General features: G+C 40.7%; 1 protein-coding gene across 5 annotated transcripts in view; it reads right to left on the bottom strand.

Annotated features, from left to right (window-relative positions):
- LOC115653702 (chondroitin sulfate proteoglycan 4-like) overlaps nt 1-12,441 on the bottom strand; it is a 92,707-nt gene that overhangs the window by 40,686 nt on the left and 39,580 nt on the right. For all 5 annotated transcript variants that reach the window (XM_030567261.1, XM_030567260.1, XM_030567262.1 and 2 more), the window contains 2 exons: nt 11,400-11,598; nt 2,268-2,399 (listed from right to left, as the gene is read on the bottom strand). In XM_030567261.1, the coding sequence (XP_030423121.1) occupies nt 2,268-2,399; nt 11,400-11,598 (331 nt within the window). The remainder of the gene's footprint in view (nt 1-2,267; nt 2,400-11,399; nt 11,599-12,441) is intronic.

Here is a 12,441-nt window from a genome sequence, read left to right as displayed (position 1 = left end):
TCAGCAAAGACCATAGACCAAGCTGAGCAGGTGGTGAAGGAAATATATTTTCCATGCTGGAAAGCTGTCAAAGTCTAGAGACTCTTCCTACAAAAATGTGTCAGGAATATTTTTTTTATAATTATCTTTGGGTTACAGTAGAAATTCCTGTAAACCCTGTGCCTGAGGCAACCTTACAAACCAAAAAACACCAGACAGGCGTGATACAGATTAATAAGGCTTGTAAATGGATTTATTTTAATCACATTTATACTGACTGAATTACAAGACCATGCTGCAATAACCTATTTTTTTTGTTTCCTTTAAGTTTATTGTATTATGAGGCTTTATTTATGAGAATTTTGTTTTAAAAGGTAAACAAACTTAAATATTTCTCTCATGCTAGCTTAACACAACATATATAGATGAAGAGCTGCAGTGCAAACTTCCCCAACACAGAGTCCCTCTCTGTGTTGATGGATAACCTTCTCTGAAAGACAAAGGTAGTTCAGGTAACACACTATCTGTATGAAAGGTGTAACACGCAGAAGTGCTGGTAAGAGACATCTTTATTTCTTAGGCCCCAGCAACAAGATGTGAGTCAGTTACAGGTATTAAACCTGGGACCTTTCCAGAAGTCAGTGTCTGGTGTTATCTACTGTCTCATCCAGGAATCACTTCTGGGCAGAACTGTGCTACAGCAGAGCTTGAAACTTGTCTACTTGCCAGTGATGAGTACAAAACATCTCTGATGAGTGTGGCTCCTAATCCATCAACTCCTTCAGGACTTAGGCTTTCATTTAAAAAGTTAAGATGTTGGCCCTTATGGTTGCAAGCATAAACTTTCAAATGTGAACCAAAGCAATTCTGTCTTCCCCAGTCATCAAAAAGACAATTGTAGGTCTCTGCTGCTTTTCATAACTTTCTCAAGGAGCAACTAAGTGAATCAGTCCACTGGTTAGTATCAATGTTGCTATTCAGAATCCTGAGGGCATTAAACTTTACTCTGTTCCTATAACTTATGAGCAGTCGAGAAAGGCTCAATATTCTAACACATACTTTATGCTACTACCTTCTATGAACTTACAGAAGAATTTTGGAATTAATTCAGTTTAGTAATCTCGTGCGTTTAGAACAGTACAAGTCATACTAATGTGCATATATATCAATACCCATATCACTAAATTAAACATTTTACAAATGAATTCAACTGTGGTGTTAAAAATTACAAATTTGGATATGTGAGAAACAAAGTGGGTAAGGTAATATCTTATACTGAACCAACTTCTGTTGGTGAGAGCAACAAGCTTTTGCTCTACACAGAGCTCTTTTTTGGGTCTCTGATTTGGTCTACACTGGTGGGGAGTGGGTCAATCTAAGTTCTACAACTTCAACTACATGAATAACATTCCGCAACTTCAGCTACATGAATAACGTAGCTGAAGTTGACGTACTTAGATCTACTCACTGCAGTGTCTTCTCTGCAGTGCAGGGCCGCCCGGGGGTGGGGGAAGGAACAAGAGGGACAATTTGACCCAGGCCCCCACGAGAGTTTTTCGGGGCCTCTGGAGCGGGGTCCTTCACTTGCTCCAGGGGCCCTGGAAAACTCTCGCAGGGCCTGGGCCCCTGGAGCTTCTTCTGCTCCTGGTCTTCGGCAGTAATTCAGTGGCGGAGGGGTCCTTCTGCTCCGGGACCTGAAAACTTCGACGGCAGGTCCCAGGGCGGGTCTTCGGCAGCAATTCGGCAGCGGGGGGGTCCTTCCACCCTGGGATCTGCCGTTGAAGTGCCAGGTCTTCGGCGGCAATTCGGTGAAAACCCCAGGCCTCCTGAATCCTCTGGGTGGCCCTGCTGCAGTGTGTCAACTGCTGCCACTGCCCCGTCAATTCTGCCTGCGCCTCTTGCAGCAGTGGAGTACAGGCGTCGATGGGAGAGCACTCGTGGGGCAATTTATCACATCAAGACTAGACACAATAAATCGACCCCTGCTGTATCGATCGTTGCCCACCGATCCAGCGGGTAGTATAGACATACCCTCAGTGTAAGCTCAAAAGCTTGTCTCTCTCACCAACAGAAGTTGGTCCAATAAAAGATATTACCTTACCCACCATTTCTTTCTAATATCCTAGGACCAATATGACTATAACACTGCATACAACAAATGTAGATGTATGTCCATCTACAGCTGTTTTATAGCCTGACAGATATCTATCATATAATTGTACACATTATTTCCTATGCAATTATTTCAAGTAAACTGAATCAAAATAATTTTATAGTCGAAGCCATACCTGGAAACACTCCCAGTCCTTTGTTAATTTCTAGGCTGATAACTAGAGTGCGAGCTGTGATACTAAAAATTTGTCGAGGTGCAAAGTTCAGACCATCTGTAACCTGAAAACTGAAGCCTCCAGACATTGCTCCTAAAGAAAACAAAAATAATCACTTTCTTGTAAATTCAAATATTATTTTAAAAATCCCTTGTTATTTATTCAGAATATGGTGGGAAAACATATTGGGACAAATTCTGTTCTCACTTACACCACAGTAAAACCAAAGTAATACCACTGAAGTCACTTCCAACTTGTACTTTTGCACTTGAACACTGAAGAGTTAAATTAAAGCATGATGTGGAAGAAATTATAAACAATGAAAACTACTGAGTTCTGTTTGCATTTTTAAGGCCGGATCTTCCACTGGGTTAATCAGCAGAGTCTATTTGACTTTAATGGAACTACACCAATTTACACTAAAGGAATATCTGGCACTTAACCTCTTTATTCTTCCCTTCTTTTTACCTTAGCAGTGGCACCATCACTGAAGTAGCAATCTGGCCCAGATGCAGTTTTTGCAGCAAAACAACTATAATGGCATTACTTTGGAATATGTTTGTAGAGATAAATTGACTCTGAGTTTAAGCAAATTAAAAATATTCTGCAGCAATTAAAAATATTTCATTTCAAGATAGCTTCATTAAGAGAACCCGCAGCCTCAGACTAAACTATTACACAGCCAGTGTGTGCTAGAAAGAAATACATTTCTTTTTTAAAATCTCCAAGCCTGGATTTACTCTGGCTTGACTGTCAGCAAAATATGTTCCAGTGACTGCATGGGGATTGGAATATTGTAAAATTATACTGCCACACTCTACTATTCCGATGCTCACAGCACTGCTGGTAAACTGTTGAACAAGTGATGAGTAGGGGACACTAAGATTAGTTTTTAAGAACAAGGTCAATGAAAAATTAAAAATATTAACTGCTATCCACAGCTATTAACATTTATAAGTATCTGCCTGTTATACTTAATTTAACTCCTTTATGTTGTTATATGAATGTATATCCTGTAAGCAGAAGAGATCACTACACACTTTCATGTAATGATCAGCACTTTTTGACAAGTTATAAATTCACATATCAGAAGAATTAATGTTGGCCTGAGACCATAGTTAATGACTTCCCCAAGGAGTACCATCAGAACCAGCTAAACAGAATATAAGCTCTAGAAGCTTAAGCAGCATCATATTTAATTTTAAAGCTTTAACTTTCCCAGTGTTTTCTCTTGATAAAAAATGCACAGCCAGTTGCTGATTTAAAGGGTTGACAGGATGTGCCTCAGGTGAGGAGAAAAAGGCTTACTTAGCTTCACTTGCTTTCTAGTTAATGTGGATTAAGTGCCTGATAGAAGTAAACAGAAGTTTACTGTGGGAGCAGAAGTAGGCCATAAAGAGCGGACTGGATAGCCAACTCCTATTCACTGACTAACATTATTATAGTATTGTTATTTCTATCATAACTGATTTTAAAGGGGCCACTGAATAGTTTGATTAGAATGAAGAAAAGGTGAAGTGAAAAGAAAGAAGGCCAGAGAGAAGAAGATTGTAATTGTTGCAGTAAGAGATGATGAGACTCTGGGAAAGGGTTGGGCTGAGAGAATGGAAAGGAATAACCTGATTTCAGTGATGCTGGAGAGAAAAAATGTGAGGATTTAGTGGCAGATTCTGTGGAGGGAAAGGAAGAAAAAAATGACACAGATTGCAAGCCTGGGTAGGGCAAATGGTGGAATGCTGATCATGACAGAGAAGAGAGGGCTAGGACAGATATGGAAAGGAGAATTTCAGTTTTTACTATGCTGAATTTGAGCTGGTGACAGGACAACCAGGATGAGATGTGGAAGAGACAGATAATGATGCAACATTGAAGGGAGAGGGAAAAGGTGAGGATGAAGAAGTTGCTTTCGACTTACAATGTAAGAGTTCGTAGAATCATAGTGTTGGAAGGGATCTCAGGAGGTCATATAGTCCAACCCCCTGCTCAAAGCAGGACCTAATCCCCAACTAAATCATGCCAGCCAGGGCTTTGTCAAGCCTAACCTTAAAAACCTCTAAGGAAGGAGATTCCACCACCTCCCTAGGTAACCCATTCCTGTGCTTGAAGAGTTATTAGTCAAAGCTGTGTGATACCACAGGGAAAAGAGAAAAGCATAGAGGGCCCAGGGCACAGCCCTGGAGGACATTAAAAAAAGCCAGAGGGAGGATAAGCCACTGAAAGAGTGGTCAGAGAAACTAACTAAGAGCCAGAATAACAAAAGTCACTGGTGCATGAACTTTCAGGAGGATGGAATGATCAACGGTATAAAAAATGGCGTAATGAATGGAAGAGAATAAGAAGGGGATCCTTTGCCGGGAAAAGGTCATTGGTCACCTTTGGTAAGAGAGGCTCCAGGGAATGGAGGGAGCAGAAGACAGATTATAGGGGCTGGTTAGTGGAGAGGAAGGCAAAGAAGCAGTGGTAGATGACTGGAAATGAGGAACAGAGAGAAGTTAAGCAACACCTGGCAAGCCAAGCATGGCCAAGAAAGGGGCTCTGAAGACTGGGACAAGAACAGAATATCTGAACGCAAAGGGAAGGGAGGAAGATGAAAGCAGTGAGAGAGATATTGAGGGGAAGCCAAGTGTGGACAGTCTCCAGGGTCAGACTACGAGGTTAGAGTTTGAGAATAGGAGAACACTTCCAAGTCATAGGCCAGGTTGAAGGAGAGAAAAATGCAGGCAGAAGGGGAACCAAAATGAAAGAAAGCAGAAAGGGTGAAATATTTGCCAGATAGGGCTCCTTTTTCTCTTTGAGGTAACTGGTGTGATTCTGGGCTGAGAGGAAGACTCAAGAGGAGAGTTGCGCAGCATTACAGGTCAGATAGAGAATAGGTTCCACACCACTGATCACTAGAAAATGAACTATTACAGACTGAGTTTCACAGCCTAAATGGGTGCAAATATCTTTATGTTAATTTCCTATGGCTGCAGATGTGCATTTGTCATTTCTCAGACCCAAGTGATAAAGGATTCAGTGCTTCAAACCTACGACATCACCCTTCTACCTCAACTGCAAGGATTTAACAAAAGGTCAAAATCTTCCCAGTGTCACTATTGTTAAAATTACGAACTCATTTTTGCTGCATCCTGGATAATCTCTAAGACACAGTTCTTTGCTCTGTATTCTTCCTAGTACCCCTCCTTTCTGCTGCTGAGGTAATATGGGAATGGAGAAGGATGAGAAGAGAGGTGATAATAGCTTTATTAAAGCCCACCCTACTTTTATGGGTGAAGTTAGCTATGGGACATGTTCATGTAGCTTTCTCACCACAGCCACTTGGGGAGCTGTGACTGACCCCTGCACCTTTCTCATTGCACATGCATTCTCTTTGCAGTAGCAGGAATGAGCAAACAGAAAATGACCCTGTCTCTGGCTTTATCCAGTATCAGGAACAAGCCAAGTGATGAAGTGGATGTCCTCCACTGCCTCATGGGAAGCCGACGTCACCCATGGGAAGTATGGGGTAGAATATCATTGACTGTTCTTCACTAAGCTGCATTCCTGGAAATCTGCTTTTGAGATAGGGTTTGTGGTTAAGCAGCACACAAATTAGGAACTACAGAGAGCACCTTTCATCAGAGAGGAACCTACACACTTAACATACTCTGGTAACTAAGGCCCCAAAATTATGAGTTTTTTCTATTTAAGAATTGCCCAGACATAAAAGACTGCTGGTAAAGTTAGAACAGAGTGTTGAAAGAATAAAAACCCAAGGTCTAACGGCTAAATTTCTTCAACAGTTTGAGGAAACTCAGAGCTGTTACAGCTTTTCACAGAACTGTTCTGCTGTTGCAGCTAAAGAAACTTCCCCTTTTTCCCTGTCTATGAATGAATTAAAAATCACATTACATTAACATCGAACTGTGATGCAGGCAGACTAGTTGCCAGCGCATGCCAAGGCCCCTCGGTCTCAACTGACAATAAATGCATAGCTGGAACCAGTCTGGCTCACCTGTGTGTTGGTACTGTTAAAACAGGTATTAGAGATATAAGAATGTGTTTAGACCTTATGAAATGCTTGTCAGTTGCTGCACGTATTAACCTCACTTATAATATCTGTATCCCATGTTATAAGGTAATATTTAAGTGTTTGCTCTGTAACTGTAAATCACCAGTCAGGAGAGAAGCATTAATGAGTATGAAAGGACTAATTTTCAACAGGATGTGTCATCTCCTGCCCAGGGCCGGCTCCAGGGTTTTTGCCGCCCCAACCAGCAAAAAGAAAAAAAAAGAAAAAAAAAAAAAAGCCGTGATCGCGATCTGCGGCACTACCACCACTGCTTCAGTCTTCAGCGGCAATTCGGCGGCTGGTCCTTCACTCTGAGAGGGAGTGAGGTACCCGCCACCGAATTGCCGCCAAAGAGCCAGATGTGCTGCCCCTCTCCGTTGGCTGCCCCAAGCTCCTGCTTGCTAGGCTGGTGACTGGAGCCGGCCCTGCTCCTGCCCAACAAAGAAGGACCATCAACATCAGATGAACTATTGTGGAACATCAGGACACAAAAGATTTTGTTGATTGCTACCACCACCACCCCCAACGAAAAGGAGACATTCAAGTGAATTCTTCCCAACAGCTGAATTGGCAATGTGAAGCAGAAAGGAAAGGAATAAAAAGCCCTTAAAAAGAGGAACTGTATCTTTTATGTGGCTTGGACTCTGAGGGGCAAGGATTACTAAGCATAAGCAAAAGATCCACAGTGCTTGGCCTGAGTTATTATAGAAGCTTCTATTACTTTTTGAAATTTAGGGTTGGAACTCATTTGTGTATATATGTTTACCTACTTTAACCTTCTAAATAACCCTCTTATTTCCTTTTCCTAGTTAATAAATCTTTAGATAGTTTATTACAGGATTGGCTACAAGTGTTGTTTTTGGTTTGCTATGGCGCATTTCACCTGGGCTAAGTGACTGGTCCTTTGGGACTGGAAATATACTAAAAATCACAGCAATATTCAGGTTAAGAGATCATCTATCACAAAAGTAAGCTTAACTGGGTGGTAAGGTAGATCTGAGTACCCAAGGACACTGTCTATGACTTAATGGCAAGGCTGTTACAGTGTTTGAGGAGTTTACACTTGATAATTGTTGGTGAGAACTCATAACCAATTTGGGGTTTGAGCCCTGGTTCTTAGTCTTCCCTGAAGTTGCTACTCACACTTGAGCTTTGCACGACAGTTTGACACAAACACAGATATGATACGATGTGCCAGATATAGTAGCAAAATGGGGAACCTCCTGGAATCTATTATTATAAATAAAATGCATACAAAAGGGAAGCCAACTATAAGTAATACAGCTTTGAGCAAAATATTATAAACTTTAGTGACAGAGTTCACTTCATGGGCAATTCTGTTAGAAAAGAAAGAGGTTGCATTCATGTTGGTTTATTTTCGTTTAAGTGATAAAGAGAAGAAGTAAGGCTAATGTTTGCAATCAAACATGTTTATGCTGTCAAGTTAGTGAAATACATCTCTGCTGAAAGAGGCAGTAAAAAAAAGGAACTGAATCCATATAAAGATACTTGGCCCAGAGTAGAATAATCAGAAATGTAATGGTTTGAGTAATAATGCACAGACTTAGATTAGCCCTACAGACTGCCACTGTTGTTAAAAGAACAGAAATGGAAGATTTGTAAAGCTATTCTGATTGGCTGGAGAACAACAGTTTTTGAATAGACTTTGCACTGTATAATGGACTATTACATTTAAAGAGCATAAAAGAAACTGGAGAGACTTTGCATAAACTATGTGAATTTTAAACTGGACATTTCAGCAGCTAGACAAGTGTTGATGGAGAAACTGCAACTTGACCAAGCATAACTGCAATGCTGGCCAAGAGATGCACTGAAAGGGGCCCATGGAAAGCAACATGCAGAGGTAAATTGCTGACTGGAGCAAACCAGTCAGTGTTCAAGGTATGGCCCAAGATGACTGCAACAGTTATGGCCTAACTTTTCTTACACACGCTGGTGCAATAAGGTGTGTTACACAAAAAGACTGCAAAATTCCAGTCCCAGGTACAAGAACTCAAAAGCTAATGTCTTGTCCCTGACTGAGGGGATGATTCTCATTTTGATTGGACAATTCAAATCTTTGGAAGGAGATGGGTCACGATCTGATTGGTCAATGCCACCATTTCCAAGAAGAGAAATCAAGTTGGACCACACAGCAGATATAGAATAAAATGGCCTGTCTTCTTCAATACATTGCTTCCCAAAAGCCAAAGACACCTGGAAAGGAGAAGACTGAGGTCCTGGACCAGCCACCTGGGAGTCTTCCTGGTGACAGCAAGAACCTATCTTAGATAGGCATCTTTAACTGTCTTTTACTAATTTCCAGCAAGTTGAGTTGCCTGGTAGCGTATTAGGAAAAGACTACAGTCATGTGCATCCTTTGCTCCACCAGCATTTGCATGTCAACTCCTGCTGTGAACACTAACTGAGCTGAAAGCTGATGGCTGAGCATAGATCCAGTGATAAGTACTATATAGAATTTCTCTTGGATAATGACTCAAATCAGTCAATTGACCACTTCCTGAAACTGAGTATCTAATTAATAAGTAAGTGTACATACTTGTGTATGTGTTGTAAAGGTTGTCAGAGTTACATTGTCTCTCTTTGTTTTGGAACAGGTTCCAACCAAAATTTTTGTAAAGTAGCTTTAAAACTGTGCAAGTTACAATTAGTAACTAAGATTGTAGAACTGTACATGTGTCTATCATAGCTAACAGTTTCATACCATCCTTCAAATTTTAGGTGTATATAGACATAAGATGAGACCAGGTGAGTGAGCTTCTTGTACTGTACTCAATCTATACAATCTGTCATAAATGCAGAAGTTTATTTTAGGTAGATAGGACTGTTAGTCAGCCCCATTAGCCTGGAGCTAATATCATTCATTGGGAAATAGGTTAAAAGGGTTGACAACTATAGATTTATTGGGAAGGAGACCTTGGTGAATTGGCATGTATAATAATTGACCAAACAGTTTTGTGAACTCCTTGCCAGAGGATGTTGTGAAGGTCAAGACCATAACAGGGTTCAAAAAAGAACTAGATAAATTCATGGAGGATAGATCCATCAATGGCTATTAGCCAGGATGGGCAGGAACCATGTCCCTAGCCTCTGTTTGCTAGAAACTGGGAATGAGCAACAGGGGATGGATCATTTGATGATTACCTGTTCTGTTCATTTCCTCTGGGGCACCTGGCACTGGCCACTATCGGAATACAGGATATTGGGCTAGGTGGACCTTTGGTCTGACCCAGTAGGGTCATTCTTATGTTCTTATGATTCAGTTTTGGATTGTTTTTCCTCTGTTGTCTTAGCAACACTGGAACTGAACCAATTGGCACAAGTGAGGCCCTATCCTGAAGGAAAAAGTCAAAAATCTGAACAGTCTCCTTCACAATAGAGTAACTGTGTGTAAGTATTATTTTGGGTTGTGGTTGTGTAATTTGATTTTGAAAACCTAAATATCAACAAATTTTCTAATTTATGTAGCCAAATCACAGTCCAATATCATTTTTGTCTTCTTATATCCTATACTATTAGATACTGTTGTTAAAGATGTTTAGTAACCTCTATAAAACTAATTGAATTTTTTTTCTTTAGCGAAGCAGTTAAAATCAAAGAAGCCTAAGTCAGGTGGTGCAGGTAATCAGTTGCTTAATAAAGGTTTGTTTTATACCCTTTATTATAATACACACTGAAATATGAAAAATACAGAAAAATCATTTCACCCACTACAGAAATGCAGCAACTGACAAACAGCACACAGCAACCCTACACAAGAGTTTAGAAGAGGCATTAAGGAACACTATACTACACTAAAGAATGCTATATCCAGTTGAAACTGCAGAGAAAATTAAGGTAGGTAAATACAGAAACTGAGATCTAGCTGAAACACTAGAGTTAAGAACCCTTCCCTTACAAAAAGTCCCTTGAGATCCTTAACAAGAAGTAGTCAGAAACTCAGTTTTACGTCTCATTCAAAAGATGGCATCTTCAGCATCACCCTGTTCCCTAACACAATACGTGGGCATCAGTTCACTACTGACACAGAAGGAAAAGTACCATGTACTATGATACAGCCTTTCCTATCCCTCCACACAGCTAAAACTCATCAGGCTTCCATCTCACATCTCAATTACTGCAACATCCTTTTCTGTGGCCTTGACAAATAAAATCTTGTCCCGCTCATATCCATTCAGAATGCTGCTATGAGATCATTTTCCTAGCCTGTCACTTTCATCATGTTACCCCTCTCCTCGCAGTCCTTCACTGGCTCTTCTCTTCTCTATCAAACTTGACTTCACTTTCAGGGCTCTTCACAACCTATCTCCACCTGACATATCATCTCTCATTCAATACTGAGATGTCAACTTCCACCTCCAATCAGCCCATGATGTCAGCCTGCATTGGTCACTTGTTAAATTTTCAAACAGGCATCGTCATGTTTTCACCCATGCCTCCTTTCACATCTGGAAGAAGCTTCCTAAAATCCTCAAAACGAGCTCATTATGCACCTTCAAAACCCTTCTTAAAACTCTCCCTTGCTGTGAGGCCTAAAATAAGCGTGACAGTGGCTTGGCTGCTGCTGTGCTGAGATCAATGCCTATCGTGCTGACCAATACTGTGTCACTGTTTCATTGTATTCCCGACAGTCTGCCTGTATCCAGCTGTTGTCTTATACTTAAATTTGTAAGCTCTTTGGAGACAGAACTGTTTTTTGTTCTGTGTTTGTACATCATGTAGCACAATGAGGTCCTGATCCATGATTAAGGCTGCTAGGTGCTATGGTAATACAAATCAATCAATACATCACTGAATTACCAATACTACTTCCTACAACACCTAGGTGTTTGCTGGAAGTTACCTACTCAGGTAAACACCTGAACTCTTCCCTGTTTTGCTTGTGAGATCATACGTCACTTAATTAGTGCTTCTATAATTATATCATGTTACAAGAATATCTCCATGAGATTACATTTGTGAATATCCCCATAGGATTACATAACAGAATATTCCCACATGGTAGTTTTAGAACTACCTACCATTGTGTACAAACACCAGCTGTCCTTCCATTATATGAGCCTGGGTAAAATTAAGGATGCTTTTGTTTGGAGAAGACTTAAGAGCCAAGTGGCCATTGCTAGGTGGAGTAATAGAGTACACTAGCTCTGATGCTGAGGAGTCTTTATCTTCTGCACAAAGGTCATCAACTGTTATTTCCGTAACTGAGCCCACCCAAACCTTAAAAAACAAAAACAAAAAACAGATGAAGAAAAAATTACATGGATTGGATTGATTCACTGTATCTCATGTTGCTAAAACAGGTAACCCTGTAATCCAATATGGTTGCTGATCATTGACTGTAGTGTTTCATAGAAGATTAGGGTTGGAAGGGACCTCAGAAGGCCATCTAGTCCAACCCCCTGCTCAAAGCAGGGCCAATGTCCAGACAGATTTTTACCCCAGTTCCCTAAATGGCCCCCTCAAGTATTGAACTCACAAACCTGAGTTTAAGCAGGCCAGCGCTCAAACCACTGAGCTATCTCTCCCCCGCATTCTGAAATTATTTAAAAACTTCAAGGTATCAAGCAACACCAACAAACAACCTAATTAGTTTTAAGATGGAGCTTGATACGTTATATAATCCTGTTTACGAACAGGATTACATAATGTGGTTACCTGCAATAGCAGGGAACTGGACCAGGAAGATCCCTCCAGACCTGTGTCCATCAATCACCTCCCGCATAAATCAGTATTTCAGAGGGCAATGCAAATGTCTGACAGTGTCTGTACTCTGTCTCTGACAAATGCAGCAGTTTATTTCATGGAGTGTTAATGCCATGTCCTTTATTGTGAGCAAAACACTCAGTGCCCTCAACTTCCACTGCAATAAATGGCACTGGAGATGTCACAGATTTGGGCCATAAGAAAGACAACAGATTAAATACAATACAACTTCTAATAAAAAGGCAACAGTTTTTTAAACTAAATATTTCCTTTCAATTCCCATCTGCTCACAATATACACGAAGGGCTCAATCCTGTAAAGGACTGAATAGTTCTTGGAGGTACTGACTGCATGGAA

The sequence above is a fragment of the Gopherus evgoodei genome, chromosome 6, assembly GCF_007399415.2.
Source record: "Gopherus evgoodei ecotype Sinaloan lineage chromosome 6, rGopEvg1_v1.p, whole genome shotgun sequence".
In the NCBI taxonomy this organism is placed as follows: domain Eukaryota; kingdom Metazoa; phylum Chordata; order Testudines; family Testudinidae; genus Gopherus; species Gopherus evgoodei.
The sequence above is the reverse complement of the archived record's forward strand: the minus strand, read 5'-3'. Positions and strand labels throughout refer to the sequence as shown.